At 36.0% G+C, this 24810-nt stretch overlaps 1 protein-coding gene across 2 annotated transcripts; it reads left to right on the top strand.

The window, feature by feature from the left end:
• Positions 1-23126, top strand: KNAT7 (homeobox knotted-like protein). 2 transcript variants are annotated; one of them, XM_006829043.4, is made up of 6 exons: positions 1-661; positions 763-883; positions 21709-21896; positions 22008-22139; positions 22628-22764; positions 22849-23126. In XM_006829043.4, exons 1-6 carry the CDS (start codon positions 404-406, stop codon positions 22850-22852), a joined length of 840 nt encoding a protein of 279 aa, XP_006829106.1. In that variant the 5' UTR covers positions 1-403; the 3' UTR covers positions 22853-23126. The 2 variants fall into 2 exon arrangements, with proteins under 2 accessions (XP_006829106.1, XP_011629007.1); XM_011630705.3 differs by having other exon boundaries at positions 22628-22886.
• The last annotated feature ends 1684 nt before the right edge of the window (positions 23127-24810 follow it).

Genomic DNA, 24810 nt, shown 5'->3' with positions numbered 1-24810 from the left:
AGTTGCGTTTTGAAAAGAGGCTAATTTGCGCAGGCAGGCTCTAGAGTCTAGAGAGAGAAAGTTAGAGAGATGCATGCAGGAAAACATATATGAGAGGCGGAAAAGAGCGTGGGATTGCGAAAAAGTTGGGTACTCAGATCCCAATACAAAGCACAGAAAAGGAAACGGAAGCCTCACCTTTAACGAGAAAACCGCCTGCTTTATGCCCACTCTACAGTAAATGAGGCGCTGCCCCTCCTGCTCCCTCTCTCTCTGCCACCACTCAGTGGTCCCCTTGATTCCATACTCAAAACCCCTGCCATCCTCCTTTTCTCTCTTCATCTTCATCTTCCATCTCCCGTTTCTAGAGATGGGAGCGATTGATTTCTAGAGAGAGAGGGGGAAAACCTGAGGGAAGAGAGAGATGGTGGGTGAGGGGGTTGCAGAGGAGGAGGAGAGAGAGAGGGTGAAGGCGGAGATTGCAGGGCATCCGCTTTATGAGCAGCTATTGGCCGCCCATGTTGGGTGCCTGAGAGTGGCAACCCCCATTGATCAGCTCCCTCTCATAGATGCACAGCTCGCTCGCTCTCATAACCTCCTCAGAGCTTACTCCGCCATCCGCCTTCGAAACCCAAATCCCATCCTTCATCCCCACGACCGTCAGCATCTCGACCAATTTCTGGTATGCTACCCACCTCAAACCCTCTCTCTCTCTCTCTCTCTCTCTCTCTCTCTCCATTTCCTTCTGGTTGTTCGCCTAGTTGATGTCTCGCTCTTGTGCAGGCTCAGTACGTGCTGGTACTGAGTTCCTTCAAGGAGCAGCTCCAGCAGCATGTACGCATCCACGCCGTCGAAGCCGTCACCGCCTGTCGAGAGATCGAGCAGTCCCTCCACGCTCTTACTGGTGTGCCACCCTCTCTCTCTCTCTCACTCACTCTTAATGCTTAAGATTACACTGCAAGTATTAGATGTCACTCCATCTCTCTCTCTCGCTCGCTTCTTGAGACATTTATTTGCAAATACGGTTTCTGAAAATTAGTACTAGATGATCAGAAAATATTGAAAAACTAGAAAAGCTGATGCACCAAACACTAGTACATATTAATCTCTCTCTCTGGAAACACAAACAAAACGGATCTGCTGATGCATATTTATCAGTTGTCTGAATGTTGACAAGAAGAATTTACCTAAAAAGATATTAATCTTCACACATTTCACTTCTTCTTTTTTATGGAAAAATAATAAGCTCCATGGGATGAGTTGATCTTAATGATTTTCCAAAAAATAAAGATGGTGTGCAATTGTGGGAGCGCCTCATGTTTAAAAGGAAGATGAAATCATCTCTCAAACACAAAGCATAACAATGTTTATTTTTTTCCATTTACCAAATATCAATTGATGCATAAAAATGTTAAATTAACTTAAAGCATATCTCATTCTGCATGCTTCCTAGGAAAAGAAAATATGCTATCTGGCTCTTAGGCACGGTATTTTATCGTGGTATTATCAGTGTACCAGGACTCAGACCGAGTCAACTCGGCTTCACCCTATTGGCCTAGGCCGATCAATCCCGAGTTGTGTGACAATTTGGGATATTACAAAACAAATTTTAAAAAATAAAAATCGGTAAAAATCAGGTTATATTACACAATTATACCTTAAATGATTTAGATGCATTTTGGTGAGTGATTCTTCCGTAAATCATTGTTTTATATTTTTCCCATTTTTTTTTAATTTTTTAAGAATGCCCCAGCTATAAATCTGTTTTTTTCTAAATCGTGGAGTACTTTTTAAGTTTATTTGGAATCCCAAAGATTTATTTTTTATTTTGTTTTACCTTTATCTATATATATATATATATATATTTCTTTTAGTTTATTTTTACTTTTTTTGAATTTTTCTGCACATTTTTTTACAAGTTATTTAGGGCTTTTCAGCCCTAACAGCTCGGCCAGGTAACTCGTCTCGGCCATGGGGCAAGTTCCCCTGCCGAGGCTAGGCGAACTGCCGAGAATATGAAGGTATTTTACTCGAGTATAATAGTTTTATTATAATGCTTTTAGAATTCATCATTTTTGGAAAAATTGATTGTCCAGTTCACAGGATATCTAAAAGAAACTGCTAATGTTAAATTAAAATTAAAGATACAGACCTCTATTTAGATGAGTTATCCATACTTTCTCTTGGTAAATAATATTATCAATATTTAGTTTAATTATTTACGTTTTAAGCTAAGTCATAATATTTAGTTCAATTTATCCGATTTTTTCTCACGTTTTTAACGTGGGAACCCGGCATATTCAGTATACCGGCGGTAGTTATCTCTTTAAAATGGTTGGAACCACAACCCGCATGTCTTCACGCTGCCGGAAGCATGAAGACATGAGCGAGAGAGAGATGAATAATTGGTTTGTGTTGGTTTTGGGGCATAATCAGGCTTGAAATGGTGATGTTAGGTGACAAATATAGGACCCTTAGAATACAAATTTTGTCTTCCTGAGAATATATATAAGTTTGGTGCATAACAACTGTGCTGCAATTTCCCCTAAGGATTATTTAGTGTTGTTGAAGACTGTCTCACCTTCTTAGAGAGAGAGAGAGAGAGAGAGAGAGAGAGAGAGAGAGATAAATTGGTCTCTAAATTGAAATGCTTGAAATGCATGGCATCTTAATGGAGTTAGGACACATTTCTTGTTATTCCATTACAAAAGAAATGGTTATTAAATTGGTCTCTAAATTGAAATGCTTGAAATGCATTGCATCTTAATGGAGTTAGGACATATTTCTTGTGATTCCATTACAAAAGAAATGGTTATTGACTTCTTGTTTTAGCAAAGGTTGCTCCTTTGGGATGGGTTGGTTTGAATTGGAAAGGAGGTATACATTCACTCCTGAACAAATTTCACCAAACCATTGTACTTTCATACTTCATCATTTGTTTCCATTTTCAGTCTAGTGAACAAGAACCTTAAAAAAGAAAAAAGAAAAAGAAAATTCCCATAAATATTTGTAACCAATCACATGATACTGCATGCTTGAACTTAGTTATGAAACTCAAATATTATTTAATACTACAAGGGCAGTTGTGGATGACAATCAATTTTATCTGGAGCATACTATCTTATCTAAGATTAAGATAATCTAATGTATTTATATTTTTGTTCGTTATCCAGTATTTACCTTGTACTATGCTTATACTATATAACTGTTATTGCTTTTTGTTGCCTCATTGATACTTTGGTAAGCTTATGGCTGTTGAGTAAACCATGGAAATGGGTTATTTATTGCTAAATGTTACTTAAATGGTTGCCAATAATAATACTTCTTTTTTTTATCGAATAATGGAGTTGAGTAACTCAACATTTGTTTAGAAGATTCCCTTCTTTGATAAGCAACAAATTGACAATCAACAGACAGCGTAGAGTACTTTGTTTACTTGCTTTAAAGTAATGGACAAAGGGAGACATGTTGTTTTATTCGGAGGTGCATTAACCTCCACATGAAGCACCTTTATTAGTGGAAATATCTATTGACTTCTACCATGTTGAAAGATTTATGTACAATGGACTAGAGATATCATGTTTTTGAAATGTAATAGTAACACTAAGTATTGAAGACTTTATTGACAAATAAGTAATTGATCAGTTCCTATGTGAGAAGAATACATTATGAATAATACCCGTGGTCGGAATGGAACTTAAGACGTCAGTTGTAGAGTCCTACGAGCATGACCAGCTAGCTTTGAGCCCATTCCTACGCCAACCTAATAAAACTTAAAAAAAATACCACTTTAGGGCTCCACTTTAAAAAAATAACATTGTTTCTATGAGTCCAAATGAGTCATCTCTTAAAAATCTATTTTTAAGATGGATTTTCAGACCTAATTTTTAAGGATATGTAATATTTAACGTGGAGATCATGAATATGAAAAAATAATATAAATTTTGAAAATTAAAAATAATAATTATATCAATAAAATATTTGGACTGTTAGTTTCAATTACTTTTAGATGGACCACCTATTTGCATTTAAGATGGATGCTTTATACCTCAATGACCGCAAATGTAACGCATGAAACAATTTTACTTAAAAAAAGGGAAATTGTTTAAATTGTTTCATGCGGTGGGGACCGTATTTCTATATTTGCGGTCCTCGAGGTATAAAGCATCCATCTTAAAGATAGATGCAAATACGTGGTCCATCTAAAAAAAATTGAAATTAACGGTCCAATTGTTTTAATAATAAAATTATTATTTTTAATTTTCAAAATTTATTTATTTATTCATGTTCATGATCTCCATGTTAGTGATTATATGCCCTCAAAATTTAGGTCCTGAAATCCATTTCAAAGTAGATTTTTAAGACGTGACTCATGATTTTTAAGACGTGGCTCATTTCTACATGTACCCTTAAAAACCGTGTCCTAAAAACCAAAAAAAGACAAAAATGGACCATCTACAAGCAACTAATAAAATGAGGAATCACAAAATAGAAAGTATTCCACATCTCCTCAAGCCTATCATCATGTTTTTCTTTCGAATGTGAAAACTCTACCAACATGTTGAGGAGCTCTTATGGACGTGCATCTATTTGTAAAAGGAGAATGTCTTACCACTTTGATATGATAATATTATCTACATTTGACAAAAACATTTTTGACAAATTGTACTCTCTGTAAGAGCTTTCCATAAAGAAAAAACTTGGATTCCACAAAGAACACCAGTTAAAGTTGTGGTTTGCCAAGTAGGCCCTAGGTTTGGGCCCAAGAAGCACCAATAATCTAACAGCACTTCCCTTCACATACCATGTGTTTTACTCAATTTTCATTCATGAACCAGATTTTTAGCTAAGCAGATGAATAACTTTGTAAGCTTAGGGCCCAAAGGATCAAAGAAGCCCAAATATGATCCTTGAGGTTACTCCTTACTACTGGTGTCTTTAAAGATCCCATATTTACTTTCTTTGAAGGACACCAACAAATAGGCAAAGGGAAATCTTTTAGTGGAGGTAACCACTAGGCCTAGCAATGGACTGGGCCAGCCTAGCCCTTCTAGCTAGCCTTGGCCTGGCCTAGGCTAGCTCGGGCCTTCTGTTGTATGTGCAGGGCTCGGCTATGAATCGCTCAGGCCAGGTCGGCCCATGCAATGCCCAGCTTGGCCCCATAGGCTACATATATTGGCCAGCATTTGGCCCGGTCGCCAGCCCATTGCTCACCCTTCTAGCCTAACATTTGAGAATTTTTCCTTAACACTTCTATCAATATTCATTTATTAGGTGGCACTCAATTCATAATTTCCTCGTTTCAAAGACTCCATGAAATTCAAACTGTCATTAGATAATAAATTTTCTTTCGGCATATCAATTGGCTTTGATCCGTCATTGCAAAAATTTATGGGCACTCTTTCATAAATAAAATTTTGTTAAAAAAATTAACAAACCAAGAGAGAAACACCATGACCTAGCCAAAAAGGAAAAGTCATACCATGCTTTGAAACTGATAAGACTATCAAGCATTCAAGCAAAATAGTGAAAGTAGTAAAGAAATGAACAACTAAGGTATATCAAGATAAAAGTATATAAATGCTCCTTTGTTGGACTCCATAGGCGCTCTTCGCGTTAAGTGGGAACACAAAAACATGCAAAAAACCACAGGGGATCTAACATAGATTACAAAGTTTTTTGGATATCATCGCCTTTGTGTGAATCTGCCCTTCCTTTTACACACGAGTATATCTTGCTGATGGGTCGAGAGTTTGATGAAAGTATCTTGAGGCCAGCCTCATCATTACTAAAACCAAGAGCAAAATTTCACAATGCAAGTCTTAAGTATTTGATGAAGGGCAAAAGTTCTTGAATTAGCATTGGTATTTTCTCCTTAATTTTTTTAAAGACATCCCGATCCCGATTGAAGAAACTGTATGTAACCCAAATTCTCCAGGATAACCATCCCACATCCCAAAGGCCTAAACCCTTCCCAACATCTAAAAAGAACCTTGCAACACCACCCAGACCGCGGGCAAAAGTCTAAACTCGGCAAAGCAGCCTCAAGTGATCCCAGAAGAAAAGAAAGAGCCTAAGACAAGTGTCTATAGTAGAGGAGAGCCAACGTAGGTTCTACCAGCACTCTAAGTCAATTCCAAGTGCAACGCAGGTTCCACCATCGCTAACACAGGTCCCACCATCATCAAACTATATCAAGTTTTGATTGACTAGGAAATGCAGTTTAAGCGCCTGACATCATAATGAAGAAAATGTAATCATTATACGTAATGATGATGCCATTAGCACCAACGAACATCAAAGCTACACTCTTTGATTGGTTGGAAAAGGCGATTTAACCACCTGATATTGGAATGAGAGAAATTGCAATCATTACTTGAAACGGGAAAGCACATAATGTCAACGAGGTTGCTTTCTGATTGGCCAAACCAACCGCATTTCACCAGACATCGGAATATGGGAACTGTCACCTTATGATTACCCATCATTAGCACAAACGACGATGCAGATTTTGATTGGTCGAAACCACTACCCAAGAACATGTTTCGAGGTAGCCAGTTGGCACCATCATGACCTAACAGAGGAGGGACCCTCACCATGAATATCAGAAACTGTTGTGTGCGGAAGCTTTGAACTCGATGCTTTGATTTTTGGCAAATAAAGTACGACCAATAAAGTATGAAATGCACATATCCATTAATACAAAGATTTATATGGTTCACCCCATGGGCATGACAAATTGAAATCTATTATACCAATGAAAGTTATATCAAAGATTTTAGGACATAGAGTTATCTCTTTAACCCTTGACAATTGAAATCTATTATACCAATGAAAGTTATGTCAAAGATTTTGGGACATAGAGTTACCTCTTTAACCCTTGACAAAACCGAGTCAAGCAAACAATTTTAAACCTGTTCTCTTGGCACCACTGTCGATGTTTTATCTCTATTCCATAACTAGACCACTGCTTATGAAGAGACCATAACTAGATTACTGTCTAAGAAGAGAACTTTGAGAGCAATCAAAAGTTTCTCTCATTAAAAGAGGAAACCACCCAAAATCTCCATGGGAATCACTTCTCTACAAGAAATCATCTTCTCAATCTTCAGGAGGTACCATCGTAATGTTGCTCTCTATAGGATACCCTCTTCTCTTTAAGGGAGACCTTGCATCTCATGCACAAGAGGCCCTACCCCCCTCTCTCTCTCTCTCAAGAGGAAGCTACCTTTCCCATATGGTGACCTAAATAGGGCCCACAAATTCTCTACTTTTTCATCCCATATATATAAGGTTAGGAATCCACACTAAATAGGAAACTTTCTATAGATGTTTCATATATATAAAAAACCAAGAGATATATCCAAGAGTGCTAATATTTTGGATTTCTATTATCTTTAAGAAACTAATTAATATTAATCTCAATCCCGCATAATATGGGATTTCTTTATTTTGGATATCATCATATTCAACAATCTCCACCTTGACATCAAAATCAGCTTCTCACCATGCCAACATCCATTGGATAACTTTATAAATTTTTCATCTTTTGCCAAATAAATCTCTTCATCATTCTTGCTAAACAAATGCTTGCTATCATATTTCTCTACTTCTAACCTTGCATTCAAAACATTTACCACCATACTAAAAACCCCAAAATATCTAAACCTGATGGTTTGATTTTTAACAAATAAAGTACGAGAAATAAAACATGAAATATACGTATCCAATAACATAAATATTTATGTGGTTCACCCCAGAAGGGCTACATCCACAAGCATGGCAAACTACAATCCACTATACCAATGAAAGTTACATCAAATATTTTGGGACATAGAGTTACCTTTCAAACGTTCGACCAAACAAAGTCGAGCAAACCTTTTTAATCCTGCTCTTCCGGCACCACTGTCGATCTATCATATGTATTTCATAACTAGACCACAATCTAGGAAGAGAACTTTGAGAGCAATCAAAACTGTCTTTCACTAAAACGACAAACCATCGAAAATATCCATGGGAACCCCTTCTCTACAAGAAACCAGTCTCTCAATCTTTTGGAGTCTTCAGAAGGCACCATTGCAATGTTTCTTTTCATAAGAAGCTCTCTTCTCTCTAAGGGAGACACGTGCAGCTCATGCATAGGAGGCCCTGCCCTCTTTTCTCTCTAGAGAACGCAACATTTCTCATATAGTGAACCAAATAGGGCCCACAAATTCTCTGTTCTTTCATCTCATATATATAAAGTTAAGAATTCACACTAAATAGAAAACTTCCTATAGATGTTATATATATATATATATATATATATATAAAAAAAATCAAGAGATATACCCAAGATCCTAATCTTTAGGATTTATATTTTTTTTAGCAAACTAATCAATATCCATCTCAATCCCAAGTAATGTATGATTTCTTTATGTGGGTGATTTTGGATGTCACCATATCCAACAGAAACCTCATTTCAAGATCAAAATAGTCAAAACAAAATTCCAAGAGAAGCCAACTAAGGTGAAGGTTTCGTTGTATACACAGCACGACACCACACAAAATCACCCGAGCCACAATATCAAAATATCATTGACACAAAATGTAATCATTGCAGTTGAGCCACTAAGAATATTAATAAACTATAGATATCCTTAAAACCTCAACGGGTAGACTCCAAATCCAACATCTCTCTCTATCCCATAGTTGGTAAACAAAAACATGTTAGTTACCTATCATTGTCATTTGAAGAACATCACATTACAAGAACTCTTCCATACCTGGTACTGAAATTTGCTAGGATATACTAGGGTGCAATGCATCTTGCAATGATAACCTCATTAAGTTTACATTAAACTAACATGAAATACCTCTTATGTCTTATCCAAATTGCACTAGTATGCTCTAGACACTCTTACCCATGCTGAATAGAGTATCTCAAAAAATCTCTCATGAGCTTTTTTTGTGCACATGAGACTAATCAACCTTTTCGTGTATACCTGCTCAACTAACAAAACTTTGTTTTTTATAAACTAAGACACCACTATGCATATCATATGTTACATACACATTATAGTAATTTGTTTGAAACACCTTTCCATTTTTTTAAGGTAAATCAGTGGGGAAGAAGTCCTCTACATGTAGCAGGAATGGAACTCAAAAAGTCATATTGTGGTGTCTACCACCCAACCACCTATGCCTTGAATATATTCCTGATTTTTTTTTTTTAAAAAAAAAAAACACTTATTGCAAAAGAACGTTCTTGGAGAACCTTTATATCTTTGCAGTAGAAAATTGTCATGGTATGCACTTGTTTCTATAGGCACCAATAGTAATTTGATGTCAATGGTCTATCCTTGGCACTATTATGGTTCCGTTGTGAACCTGACTACTTTCATAGGTCTAATCCTAGCTTCACCAAACAAACGTGACCATGGGGATGACATGCTAACTTAACGACATCAAGTACCAAGCGTATAATATAAAATTAGGGTCTCTAAGGGCACTTAGGATCACTTTATGGCTAGTTATTCTCATTTAGTGTAATAAAAAAATAGGGATCATCGTATACACCTCCATGATGATTGTTGGGCTCACCCGTTTGAGCCCCTCTCACAAAAATTAGGAATGCGCGGAATGGTATCGAGATTTATGGGACAAAAATACCATATTTGTGTATGAGTACGAATGAAAAATAATATGTAATAAGGAAATAAATAAATAATAACTTATTGATACCGAGATTTATGTAGTTCACCTTTCATGCGAAGTCTATGGGAGAAAGCGATCAAATCCATTATTATAAATAATAGCAAAAATTTAATGGCTACAATTTTCTTCCAAGAGGCTAGGTCTCTTGGGCTCTCTGAGTTTTTTCTAGCGACTTTATCTCTCTAGGTTTTACTTCTTTAAGGTTATCCACTCTATCTTTCAGAGGTTTTCTTCCCTTTCACCCTCTAACAGGGTTATCTCTCTCTCTTCTTCTTCTACTTCTTCTTTGTCTTCTCCTCACAATAAGGATCGCTCTCTCTTAGGGGTAGTACATTTAAGAGGCTTCTCTTTTTCTTTTCTCTCTAGAAAGTAAAAGAGGCTTTTATAAAAGAAGAGGAACATCTCCAAGATGAGGCACACCACTATCTTTTCTCTCATCTCGATTAACCAACGCGTGAGTCTACTATTTGTTGTTCTCTATTTGCAACTACTTTTCCCCCTTCTACAACTTGGATTGCTATGAAACAGCTCCCCCTACAAATGTAAATAGCTATCTCGAGATTGACTTCCTAGAGTTTGTTTCTCTAGCCATGTCTGCATCTGTGTATCTTGTAGTATAGGTTTACCTCTTCCAAAGTTCAAACACTATTTGGACGTTCCCCTGATGTATTTGAAATTTAATTGACTGTTGCCCAGCATTCCTTGGTAAGATTAGCGATAAATCTGCGCATTATAGCAATATTCACCCGCGTGCACACCATAACATTTATTAAACTTCCTATGAACGACCCTTAGGGCACTTTCTGCATGTCTTCCTTCTCATTCTCGGTTTAAGGGCTATGCTTGTCACTCAACTTATGTGCCTTCTTGCCTTTAGCAACTTTACCAAATCATAGTTGTGGTTCTCATGCAAGGATTCTTTAAGTGCAAAAGTTTATAATCATTCAAGAATAGACTTTTGGTAGATAAAAGACATGTCTAAAATGAAATATTTAAGCTCAATTTATTAATAGAACGGGACCTCCTTTTGTTTATTTGATTACTCTTTTATTTTATGGCATGATCAACTAGGTCTTCTACATACTTAAAGAAAAATGAGTACCTTAAAATTTAATTTATAATGATGTATGTAGTCTTATAGATATATAAATACTTGCAATATATGCTTTATATCATTCATTAAGATTATTCGAAATAGAGTATATTTATCCAATGAGAAACATGATGAAGCATTTGAAAATTTCAATATCTACAAAAAAGGAAGTCGAAAAATAAAAAAAATTCTTAGACAGAATAATGGTTGTGAATATTGTTCTTACTAGTTAAATAAAGTTTTGCATAGACAACCAAATCATTCACCAAGTAACAGTCGTATGCCAAGTAACAGTCGTATGCCCACTGCAGCATAACAGTTTGACGGAAAGGAAAACGTACACACTAATGGAAATTGTTATTGTGATGCGCATTAGTTTCAAGCTCCCTTCAAATATTTGAAGAAAAGCATTGTATATACATTATATTTTGAATAGAAACATTTATCTAAGATTCTTCACGATAGCGGATTCCCTAACCTATGTGAGACCCCTTGAACTTAAGTGTCTCAAACTTGGACCTAAGTCCTTGAAATGTGTTGTTGTAAGGCACACTAAGAACATCAAAGGTTGCATATTTTTTAACGTAGATGGAATTTTTTTCTAAAATAATTATTTTTGTGAGCATGCTAATACATATAGAGATAATAGAGATAGATATGTACTACATGGGCGTGAGGAACATGATGTTCAGTGAATTAGAAGTTAGGAAAAGTACAAGACTCAAGATACCAATTAAGTATATTTCAAGGGTGTGGGCCACATGCCACTTAGAGATTCACAAGAACGATATTAAAACTATTGGGCATCCCGTCCCATTAGTGATGGACATCAATGGAATTGTTTTTTCTTATATAGGGTATTTAGGGAAAGTGGAAGAGAGTGACTTGTTGACCAAGTCACCATCCCACGCGATGTCACATATGATTTTGGTACGGAAAGATATTCTTCATATCCCTTTTTAAAATGAAATAGAGATGGATCTCCTTTTTTAGAGGTTATGAAATACTTCCATATATGTTTGTTATCCCTTGGCCAATACATAAAAGGAAATACGTGAGATGTGGGTTGTTATCCCTTGGCCCATACATAAAAAGGAATACGGAGATGTCGGTCTTGGTTGGTTAAATCAAAGCTACATCTTTAGGTCATTTTTGGATGTGAACATCTCTGGGTCATTTTCAACGTGCATCTCTCTAGATACATGAAGCCTCTTTCTGTAGAGAAGAAGAATATATAAATTCATCATTATCTGTGAGAGTAGAAGAAGAAGATAGAGATTCATCATTCTCTGTGAGAGGAGAAGAAGAAGATAGAGATTCATCATTCTCTGTGAGAGAAGAAGAGAGAGAGTTATCATTCTCTAAAAAAGAAAAAGAGAGCGAATTATCATTCGCTAAAAAATAAAAAGAGAGAAAGTTATCATTCTTTTTAGAGAGAAGAAAAATATGAAAGATAATCAGTGATCCTCTTCTTAAATCTTTTCTTTGTTGAGAGAGAAACGAGGAAGAATGGAAGAAACATGAGAGAAAGAGGGAACATTTTCCTTTAGAGAGAGAAAACCTCTAGAAAGAAGAAAAGTCTCTGAGAGAGAAAAACGTCAAAGAGGGAAATCCTAAAGAGAAATTTCTAGATGAAATCAGTGATCCCCAAAAAGTTGGTTTCTTGGAAGTCTATTTAATATTTGAGTTAATAGTGGGTTCGTTTCTTTCTCCCATTGACATGGCCTAAAAATGTGAACCATGTAAATTCGACGCCAGTAAGATTTATTTCTTTCTTTTCTTTATTGCATGTTTTCACACTCATGCACACACACGCATCAACTTTGGCATATTTTGTATCTCATATTTCTTGGTTCCGTTGCGTGCATACGAAAACATGTGAGATGGCTCTAAGTGGGTGAGCTCAAGTGGTATCAGACCGTGTTTCCATCGCCGTTTGGTCCTGCCTATCACCATCTTTCGATATAGTGAACTTAGCCATCATTGGACGAGTAAAGAAGAAAACAACTCCCGATCCTTTTAATCTTACTCACAGCTCCGGGCTCTGCCTCGACTTGAATTTTCAATTAATTGGGCTTAGGGGATTTTTTTGGGATTCAAACCCTCATGCGAATTCTATGTCAAAATTTTGTGAAAATTTCTACAAAAGCTTAACAGATGATCGAGGGCAGTAACGATAGCTGATTGTAATACATGGGCAATAGCTGACTGTAACGCATAGGCGATAGCTGACTGCAACACATGGGCGATAACTGACCATAACGCACGGGCGATAGCTGGCTACAACACATGGGCAATAGCTAATCGTATCAAACGAGCAATAGCTAATCATAACGCACGACCGATAGCTAACTATAACGCATTGGGGATAAACAGTGTGTGTGGATAGATGGATTCCAGTATCGAAAGCATGATGATATCGCTCAATGGGAATAATTGGATCATCTGTAAGCAAAAAAATGGAAGATCTACTATACTGTTGGGATTTGAACGCATGTATTGAAGGGGTACAACACAAGCCCAAAAGTATAACAAACGATGAGTGGAAGAGATTGGACTGAATGGCTCTGAACTATCCGACAATAGTTGGAAGAAAATGTGTTCCACCATGAGTCAATAGAGACACCCTTGAAGTCATTGTGGGATAAGCTACATGACTTGTACGAGAGAAAGACTGCCTGAAATAAGGTGTTTTTTATCTAAAAGTTAGTGAACATGAAGTTCAGAAACGGGGAATTCGTTGTAGATCGCCTGAATGAGGTGCAAAGCATGGTTAACCAACGCGCAACGATGAAGTTATTCTTGAAAGATGAGCTACATACTTTGTAAACAGTTAGGAAACCCTACAAGTCTCTGTGAGTAAGTACCAAATGGGATAGTGACTATTAATAAGGTCACTAGTAGCTTGTTGAATGAGGAGGTGAGAAAAAAAGCTTTCGACACATCAAATTCGCAAGCCCTTATCACAAATCGAGGAAGGTTCAGGAATGGGGACCAAAACCGATCGAAGACGATAAAGGGATCAAATGTTTTCATTGTGAAAAGGAATGACACGTCAAGAAAGATTGCTGGAAGCTCAAGAATGAGCAGAATGAGGATAATACCATGGATAATGGCAGGGAAACCACTTCAGTGACTACAAATGATAATGTTGTCGGAAACTGTGGTGAAAGGTGCATAGTATTCAATCATGCAACTCGGATTGGGTTGTGGATACTGGAGTATCGGATGTTACTCCATAAAGACATTATTTTGCTTCTTACAGACTAGAAGATTTTGGCTCTGTAAAGATGGAAAACAACGGTTCCTCAAAGATTTTGAGCAAGGGAGATGCATGCCCAATCCCATGTGAGCATTGTTTGATAGGAAAACAACATAAAGTCTCTTTCTCCAAGTAAGGGCTTTAAGAAAAAATTGGATCTAGTGGATTCATGTGTGTGGTCCCATAGATGTCAAGTCATTTGGTAGGGCATCATACCTCGTCACCCTTATCGATGATGCTTCATGAAAGGTACGGGTGAAATCGAAAGATCAAGTATTTGTGATATTTCAGGATTTCCACATAAGGTGAAAAGGGAGACGCGCAAGCTGTTAAAGTGTCTCAGACTTAGGAGCATGTTATCCACCACCAAGCCATATTGGGTGAAGCAATCCTCACAACATGCTACTTAATATTGATCTCTATTATTTTCTCTAGATGGTCAAATCCCAAAGTGAGGTTGGACCGAAAATGATATCTCTTATTCACACTTGATGGTGTTTGAGGCATTGATGTAAATACCGAAAGAACAAGGATCCAAGTTGAATGAGAAAGCACTCCTAATGCATCTTCTAAGGGTATTTAGATGAAAAATTTAGTTGTAGGCTATAGGATCATGAGTACAGGAATGTGATCAGGGATATGAGTGTGGTCTTTCAAGATGACCATACTATTGAAGACGTGAAGAAGGCATCAAAGCCACAAATCTTCAATGGTTCAGAACCGGTCATAGTTCTTCCATCTTGGTAAATGAAGACAGGGGAGAAGTGAAACAAAATGATGGGTCCAAAAAATTGACATGTCAGTTTCGAGTGATGAGGAGCAGGGGGCTGCCTGTTCAAGAAGTGCCACCTACAATTGAACTGAGAAAGTCCTCTAGGAGACATAAACCCTCTAATAATTACCTTGTAAGGGGTGACCCAGAAATTTATCAGGAAGTCAGGCCGACAAATACAAGGGGGTGTTGATTACAGTTATGTAAGATGAGATATAACCTTGCATAAGAATCACACCTATGACCCAGTAAAGTTGCCAAAAGCCAAGAAGGCATGGGAGTTAAGTGCCTGGAGATCCCTTTAACCAAGAGGAAGAAGGAAGAAATACAGAAAGTTCCCTATGGGTCGACTGTAAGAAGCACATGCAACAGAAGCGTGGTGAGCGCTGTGAGAGACTGTCAGTGAGTGCCCACTATGGAAAGGAAGTTTTCACCGACAAACCATTAGCCCACAAGTGAATCACCATTATGCAAAGAAGGTATTGACCAATGGACCATTAGTCATCACCTTGACTAATAATGAATCACCACTGTGCAAAGAAGGTATTAACCAATGACCAATCAGTCACCACTTTGACAAACAGTAAATCACTTTTACCGTCCGCGACTCAATTGACTGACAGTGAAACCATAAACAGATTCAAGTATTGCTAATCTTAAGAAAGAACGCTAGACAGTAATCAATTTGATAGTCAAGTATGTCAGAAGAACATCCAAAGCGTGTTTGCTTTGGGGGATGACAACCTATGTTACATGGGTACAAAGATGAAGACATCACTGGAGAACTAGACTCCATAAAGTCAATCTAGAGATACTCGATTACCTTTTCAAAGGAGTTGTTGTATGGCAGTCCAAGCTGCAGAAGGGTGAGAAATGGATGCAACTAGGGAAAATCCATACCGACAAGAGAATGTCAAATATTATGACGAAGACCTTTGCCAAATATAAGCAAGAGTCATGAAGAAGCATGACTAGCAAGGGTGTCATTGGAGCACCTGGTTGATCTATGAAGGGAAACTTCCCTTTTGGGATTGGAGGGAGAGATTGTTGAGCATCTCATCCCATGAGGACGGACATCAATGAAATTGTTCTTTTTTGTAGAGGGTAGTTCGGAAAAGTGGAAAAGTGTGACATGTTGACCAAGTCACCATTCCACACAAAAATAGGATCTCACATATGGTTTGGTATGAGAAGATATTTCTCATATCTCTTTCTAAAATGAGATAGAGATGGGTCTCTTTTTTTAGGAGGTCATGGGATACTTCCATATATGGTTATTTTCCCTTGACCCATACATAAAGGGATACATGAGAGGTTTTTTTTGTGGGATTTTGATTGGTTAAACCAAAACTACTTCTCTGGGCCATTTTTGGGCATGCATCTTTTTGGATACAAGAAGCCTCCTTTTGTAGAGAAAAAGAAGATATAAATTCATCCTTCTCTGTGAGAGGAGAAAGAGATTCATCATTTTCTGTGAAAGGAGAAGAAAAAGATAGAAATTCATCATTCTCAGTGAAAGAAGAAGAAGAAAGAGAGAGAGAGAGAGAGAGAGAGAGAGACAAAGAGAAAGAGTTATCATTCTTCTTAGAGAGAAAAAGAAGATGAAATCGAGTCAGTCATCATCTTCTTAAGTCTTTTCTTGGGAGAGAAAAGAAAGAGAATGGAAGAAAAAAGAAAAAAAGAAAGAACATTTTCTTTTAGAGATTGAAAGTCTCTAAAAAGAAAAGAAGTCCCAAAGAGAGAAAAACTTCAGAGAAGGAAATCCTAGTGAGATAAATCTCTAGATAAAATTGTTGATCCCAAGAAATTTGGTTTTTTGGAAAACTATTGTAACCTTTTAGTTAATAGTGGATTCATCTCCTTTTCATATTAACGTAACATGAAAAGGTAAACCACGTAAATTCGGTGCCAATAAGATTTATTTTTTTATTTGTTTTATTGCATGTTTTCCCACTCATATATACACACATCAACTGTGGCATATTTTTGTATCTCATATTTCCTAGGTCCGTCATGCGCATCTGCATTGTGCGGGAAGGATCTAAGTAGGTGAGCCCAACAAAAACAACATTCCTTGAGAGTGAACTAAATGAAGAAATATATATGGAACAAAGAGAATGATTTGTTTGAAAAGGTCATAAGATCAAGTTATCTAAATTTGTGAAATCCTTGCATGGTTTGAAATAAGCATCAAAACAAATACATGAAATATGAGATAGCGTAATCTTATTTAGTGATTCTGCATTTGTTATACAAATAGGTATTATATACAGGAAAATATCAAATGTTATATTATGCTTATATGTAAATAGTATGTTCATGCCTTGTAGTAACATTGCATGCATCTAGACACCAAGAACTTATTGTCTCTTGATTGTAACACAAAGATTATGTAACAAGCTGATGTGATTCTAAGAATCAAGATAGTGAGAATTTCCAATTGCTATGCTTTTATAGTCTCACTATATAGAGAAAGTTCTCAAAAGGTTCGACAACTTTGAAGTAAAACCAAACTGGTCTCATATTCAAATGAGAAACAATAACAGAATTTATGTTTCCCAATTAGGCTATAGAAGAGTACTTGAATGTATTTGTAATTGTGGTCTAGAGCATTAGAATTAGAATGCATCTATATAGTCCTATGTATTTCAATGGGACTATGTAGATGGCCTCCATTGTGTTGGTGAACTTGTTGTACTGGAAGTTTCGTTTTTTTTTTATTTTTTTATTTTTTTATTTTTTTATTTTTTTTATTTTAGCAATTTACATATAGAACTTTTGTTGTTTTTTTCTTTCTAAAATATGAAATAATCCATTTATAGGTAAAAATTACAAAGAAAGTCAGTCAACCCACTTTTTTTTGTATTTTTTTCAAAATTGCCCCTCGATCTCAAGCCGGAATCCTAGGCTCGAATTATTATTATTTTTTTAGTTTTTTTCTTTTGTAAGGCAATATTCCAAGCTTTAGTGCAATGCCCTACTTAAAAAAAAAAAAAAAGAAGTCTATATGAGGATGTTGGAGGACTGAGGGACAATTTTGAAAAAATTAAAAAAAAGCAGGTTGACTGACTTTCTTTATAATTTCCATCTATAAATAGATCATTTTATATTTTAGAAAAAAATTTAAGATTCACACGTAAATCACTCTTTTTCTTGTTTGGGGGCTGGAGGGGGGCCGGGGCGGTGGGGGGGCGGGGACGGGGGCGTTTGCGTGGGTAATTCAAGTATACTGGTGGTTCAATCTTAACCTTTTGTAAGAGTGCAATTGGAAGGAGTTCCAATAAATAAACATTTATCTCTATATCCTCTTTGGAGGCATGGTTAATTATTTTGGAGGAAGCTAGTGCGAGGCAAAATGACTAAGAAACTTGTCGATAAATATATTCCCTTTTCAAGAACCCATAGATGCAGTCTGTGATTGACTATTACTGAGTGACGAGTAAGATCTATAATGGAAAGCCAAGGCATATTTCCTTGAAGTACAATCATTGTTTGCAAAATATCCCGATCTAACAGCTAATCGCCCGGTTAGATCGGAACCGGTCAGTGCCGGTATTGGGCGGTTAAGGTGATCAACTGGTATTTAAAAAAGAAAATCAAAAAACTGTAAATAAATTCTCAAAAATAAGAAATTTTATTTGTAATGCAGTTTTAAATATTCTTTACATTATGGTAAAGATTAAAAATTGTTTTGATCATTAACACTCACTTTTATATTTTCCCATCTTTTTTAGAAATTTTTTAAAATAGCCCTTGGAAAATATAAAATGGGTTAAAATCCATTTTTTTCATTAATTTTCAACTTCATTTGAATGTGTTTCATTTTAATTATTTTTTATATGTTTTTCATATTTTAGTAGATTTTTTTTTGTATTTGTTTTATTTTTTTTCAACACTTTTTTTACCGCCCGAAACTTGTCAGACTAAAGTGGTTGAATCGGCCGGTTTACCAGTTAGACAAGTTAAACTGCTTTCATGCCCATGTCTGATTAACCGCTCTAGTTCGATTTTACAAACACTTAGTACAATCAATAGAGACAATTACTCGAAGTTGGACTAATTATAGTACTAGAACTTAGCGGATCCATTACTTAATTGCCTTGGAAGAAACCAAGTCTATAATACAGCTAGAGGAATGTGATTGAAGCCCATTCAAGACAAGTCACAAGATGGTGGGAACCCTACTTGGTAGATGGGATCTCATGTCCTAGCCTTACGGGGAAGAATAAGTCACTTATGCATCATTATAGAGCACCACAATTGTTTTAGAGGAAATAAATTTTGTCTCTCTTCCTTGACTATATATGGTGACCTATGACCTATAGTATGTTGAGCTTTGCTATTAATGAGTCCATGCACCTATGACATGCCTAAGGCTCACTGCCTTTGTAAGCAGTTTGCATTAGACGACGTGAATTGTCTTTCCTAATTTGTCCCTTGGAGTTATTATTAATACTTCAGGGGTGTTTCAAAATAATTTAAGGTATACTTCAGGGGTGTTTCAAAATAATTTAAGGTTCAAGAGAGAGAGAGAATACTTCAATACTTTCTCATGATAGCTTAGTCACATTTCTAACATCAATTGTGTTGCCCAACTTCTTATTTTCTTATAATTGATTGCCATGTGTCCCAACATTTCAAAAACCAATATGAGATCAACTATGAGTTTTAGGCTTTTATAGTACTGAGTGACAAAGTCTCAAAATCTGCATAGAATTCTCTGTATATTAATTGATTCAAGAATACACAATATCCATATATATATATATATATGATCAGTAATAGTCACGGATAGATACCTATACCTATCATATATATCAAGGATACCTAAACTTATCATAATCAAGAGATACGCATCCATACGACCTAATCTAATCAGTTTATCCATGCGATAACGATGAGCTCCATGATGAAGTTTCTGACTCCATTCTCATCAAAAGGGTAGGGTCCAAATTCCCACTGTTTTATCCCTTTGGGTTTGACTCCATTGTGGTCGTTTTTCCAAAATCCAACTCCTAACCACTTAAAAAGGGGCCTGTCTTCCCTATTGAATTATCCAAAACAAAAAAAAAAATCTATCCTCTTGGAAAATTGAAAACAACTTACACACCCTTTTTTATGAGTTCTTAGCCGTATTCACTGAGAGACCACTTTCTCTACCAAAATTCCATCAAATCTCTTCATTTTGAGTTCTGAATTCAATCCAAGACCAAAACCAATGTAGAGGACAAAAAGAACATGCTATTGTATTTCTCCATAAGCTACTCTTACTGTGCAAATTGCAAATTAGAAAAGAGTTACAATGCTTCACCAGGCTTAGTTATATCCTAGAAGTATATGCAGCGAAAAATGCGGTTATCTATTGGAAAATCCAAGTCAGAAGTATTCAATACCTCGAAGACTACAAGAACGTCTCGCATCTCGTTCTTTGTGTCCGTTGTGGAAGCACAAGGCTAAGTCAGTTCTTATGGGGAAAAGTCCAAGTTTTAGGTTTATTTCCGAATCAAGTTCCCAAAGATAAAGAATTGATCTCATTTTGAACTCTGTTCATTTTGGAAAAGAAATGCAAGAACTATACTCGAGTTGGATCATGTGTGTGCTTTGTTGTAATTTGCAATTTTTTAAGGGGTCTCCAATTATCACTGTTGTTAAGATATTTCTATTTCTAAACCAGCAATTAAAGAAACCATAAACTTGGATCCAATGACCCAAAAGCCAACAATGCTCATCAAAATCATTCTACTTAGTTTAAAGAGTGTGTTTTTCATAAAGTTGCAACCTTAAACAAACATATGAAAATCTTGAAAATGGACAGTGTAGATAATATGTTGTAAGATGCACTATTTCTGATACTCAAAATCTTTTTATTTTTCATAGTCATAATTCTCGATGTTGATAAAATCAATCACAGGGTTTTCCAACATTAAAATAACATTTTTCAATGAGTTTTTGAGGTGCATCTATACTTCTACATTTTAAGGTTGCAACCTTATATACACTTTTTTCTAGTTTAAATGGTATACCATATATCCTCATTTTTAGCACAATATAGCACCTGGATTTGCACGTGTCCCCCATCCTTTGCAGTAAAAAGCACGTACATTATGGTCCTCCAGGACTGTACTATATGTTTACTCCTTCAGTTTAAATACCCCCTTAGGATAAGTTTTTCAGACTGAAATTTTGGAAACTATGTAAGAATTACTGGATGGTTTCTTTTAAAGTAAAAAATTTTAAATTTTGAAATTTTTTTACATTTAGGTCTGCCCTTCAAAAATCGGACACCTCTGTTCATTTCTGATATATAGAGATTTCAATTCGGAATTTTTTTTAATGAGTTTAGTATATGAGTTGAAAATGTTATATCTCCAAAATCTGGGGTCTTGAAATATTCTTGTAGTGGATTTTACACAAGGGAATAAGTAGACAGCGTACTTCTGCGGAACTATAAAAATCCTTTGGCTTTAGTAAAGTTGCTTGTGAGTCTTACATATGCTCAGACATTCTTGTTGAGATAAAAACACACTTGTTGATATTTTATTATGTGCCACTTTCCGGGAAAAATTTTGCATGGCTACTTTATTCATTCGTATTCACTAGAATTGTTTTTTTTTACTTCTGCCATATGCGACCCTAGGAGTTCTTGAACAGATGAGGTTGGTCTTCCCTAGCAAATAAAAGAGACCTTAAAACATTGAGCATAAATTTGGGCTAAACATATTTTTTATCTGCAAATGCATTTATACTGAGAATTGATAAAACAATAAATGATACAGAAATTTGGGAACACTGCAAATTTCCTTTTAGAATTTACATTTACTTCTGATATATTCTATTTTAAATATGGGGAAATTAATTATAACAAGAAAACTCATGCTTATTAGAATGTCACACTCATATTTTCAGGGGCAACACTGGGTGAAGGAACAGGAGCAACAATGTCAGATGACGAAGATGATCTACAAATGGATTTCGCGATGGATGCTGGTGCCGAAGCACAAGACATGATGCGGTTTGGGCCACTTCTACCAACAGAGTCAGAACGATCTTTGATGGAGAGAGTCAGGCAAGAACTTAAGATAGAACTCAAACAGGTGATTTTACTTTCTTATAAGTCCGTTCTTTTTTTTGTTAAAAGGAGATCTCACTAATTCAAATTATTTAGGCCAAGTAAGTTTTTGTTGTGTCATCTGTGCATGTTACAGGGGTTTAGGTCAAGAATTGAAGACGTCAGAGAGGAAATTCTGCGAAAGCGAAGGGCAGGGAAACTGCCAGGAGATACAACATCAGTGTTGAAGCAATGGTGGCAGCAACATTCAAAATGGCCATATCCTACAGTAAGCAATCTTTCATACTTTTTGGAAGAATACTTTTCAAAAAGCTGATACAATGACCAATTGCTTTCAAGTTTCAATGTTGAAACAATATAGAAACAATGCTAGAAGGCAAGATTTCCACATGTTCATAATTGTATTCGGTGATTGTTTTGAGATGCTCCTGTACAGCAAATTTTGCAGTCTTCCATGAATGCTCATATTGAAGCTTGAACGAAACAAAATGCTTATATTATGAAAAGATAGAGGATTTAAAGATATTATGTAGAAGACGAAATACTTTAAGAAAATAAATCATAAAGAAGAGAAAAGTAGTTTCGGTTCTGGTTCAACACTTCAACTAGGGCTAGATTCAAACAGTTGCTTCTAGTTGGACTCAAGTAGTGATCATGCACCATAAACCAGTTCAAATTTTATGATATTTGAAAACAGACTTCTGAGTTTCCATCAACAAGTGGACGAGATATTTTAATTCTTTGATGGTGTTGCAGGAAGACGACAAGACGAGATTGGTGGACGAGACAGGGCTACAGCTGAAGCAGATAAACAACTGGTTCATAAACCAGAGGAAGCGCAACTGGCACAGCAACTCCCAATCTGTGACTTGTTTGAAATCCAAGCGTAAAAGGTTCGGAAGAAATTGACATTCATATGTACTTGGAGTAGTGATGATCAGCTATATTGATTTTTCTGCATTTATTTATTTATGCAGGTAGTAGTAAAAGGAGCTGGGATACATACACCAAGAAACAAGTGACAAATTTGTCCATCCACTGCTCTCAAACAGAACCAACCAGATGTAATATAATCAGAATCCCATACAGAGGGCGCAACCATTATATCGCAAAAGTCTTACTTCCAATGTTTCATGTAATGTTTGTTGATTGTCTTTCTAATATGATGTTTCCCTTTGAATAATTTTTTTTTTTTTTTCCTTTTGTCAACTTTGTCCTTTTTCTTTATTCATTAAAATATGTGATCCGCCTCGAACCCCTTCTCACCATAGCAAAAAAAAGAAAAATTAAATAAATGTCAAAAAAGAAAGACTACAATGCACACTGCAGGGGTATCAACTATCAACCATGACTTTCTAGTACACGTTCTGGTGCAGGGGATACTTACCTTGTGTAAAACTAGCGTTTTAAAATCCCAAGATTCTTAATCTGGATAGGAATTGGAAAAAATGAACCGGTTATAGATGGTATGGCTCCCGATCCAGCCCTTCTTTTCTTTTGTAAGCTAACTAATGTTTTCTTAATCTTCTCTAAATTCCCACACATAAACTCCAATTTTAATTTTAATTTAATTTTATTTATTTATTAATACTTTGTAGATCACTGATTTAGAACAATCCAAATTGTTGATCCAGTGATCCGACATGAACCTATAGGATGATTGATCCACCCAACAGGTCTAGGTTTTGAAAGACAGTGTAAAACAAATGCCTAACGATCACTTATTAATTAAATATGCATAAAGTGATGAAAAAGCACAGAATATATTTCTTTCTTTTGGTGCATGGTTGCAATGCAGTGTATTTATACATAGTGTGCGGTTAACATAAGGCATAGGCCCTACGTTCGAAATAAAAAGTAATGTTGCACTCAATTCTGCTGGAAAATGCATTTTTGCTGGGTGAAACCCCTGTGATGGTCAGAAAATTCATTCCCCTCCATGTCTGGCCCTAATGTGAAATTTGAAATGGTATAGATCTGATCATTCTTGACATCTGAGAGTTTGAATAATGTGTTTAGAAGTTTTTATTTTTAGAGTTTGAAATGGCTTTTTCTTTATTTCTACAATTATTAAGGTCGAGATATCCAATTTGAGGTTTTGCAACCAAGAATTACAATTTTTAGGGGGTTTTCAAGGTGAATGTGGGGTCTTTGAAATGCTTTTATTGTAAAATTAGGAAACCTGAAGATAGAGATCCCACCTAAGATCGTGTACATAGTTGACTAAATATGAAACTGGTAAATACAAAAACAAAAGAAGTGTAAGAAATGAAGTAAATATAAAAAGACACACCACAAGACACATGATTTATGTGGTTTGCCCCAAAGGGTTATATTCACGGCCTTTTGTAAGTAGAAATCCATCATCTCAATGAAGATACAAAATTTATGTTATGACAGATATATCTCTCTTAAACATAAGCAAAACCTTCAGCAACCTTTTATTCTAAACTTGCTCTCTTAATCCAAAAATACCAATGATCAACAACATCTTTTTCACGGCTACTAGAAAAACAGCTTTAAGAGCAATTGAGAGACTTTATCTCTCCAGAAATAGATATTGAACCAACTCAAAACCCATTACTGTCAAGGTTATACTTCACTGTGGGAGAGGTCCTATGTCACTCTCTCATAGGCCCTACTTCTCTCTCTAGAAACATACAATTCTCATGACCTACAAATCGATGATCCCAAAAGGAGTCAGTTTTATGGCTTCCTTGATCACATTTTACAGAGATCACTAAGTTTTCTTGCTCCTTAAGGAAACTCTATTGTTTTTATTATAGTAACTCAATCTATGAAAACATAAGTAAGATGATTTAGCTATAACTAAACTTTTTATGGAGATTAATAGGTCATGGTGGTAGCATCCACATTGATGGCTAAATTTTCATCATTGCCAACCTCCATTTACGAGATTTCGTGATTTCTTACTTCTT

Source organism: Amborella trichopoda, chromosome 9, assembly GCF_054954075.1.
Source record: "Amborella trichopoda isolate Santa Cruz 75 chromosome 9, AtrichopodaSantaCruz75HAP2 v2.0, whole genome shotgun sequence".
NCBI classification, from domain to species: Eukaryota; Viridiplantae; Streptophyta; class Magnoliopsida; order Amborellales; family Amborellaceae; genus Amborella; species Amborella trichopoda.
The sequence above is the reverse complement of the archived record's forward strand: the minus strand, read 5'-3'. Positions and strand labels throughout refer to the sequence as shown.

Excerpts from the sequence above, each read along its gene's own strand:
- KNAT7 (XM_011630705.3), top strand. The coding sequence starts at position 404 with ATGGTGGGTGAGGGGGTTGCAGAGGAGGAGGAGAGAGAGAGGGTGAAG. Across the intron at positions 662-762 it reads AGCATCTCGACCAATTTCTG|GCTCAGTACGTGCTGGTACT; the intron begins GTATGCTACCCA and ends GCTCTTGTGCAG. Across the intron at positions 884-21,708 it reads GTCCCTCCACGCTCTTACTG|GGGCAACACTGGGTGAAGGA; the intron begins GTGTGCCACCCT and ends TCATATTTTCAG.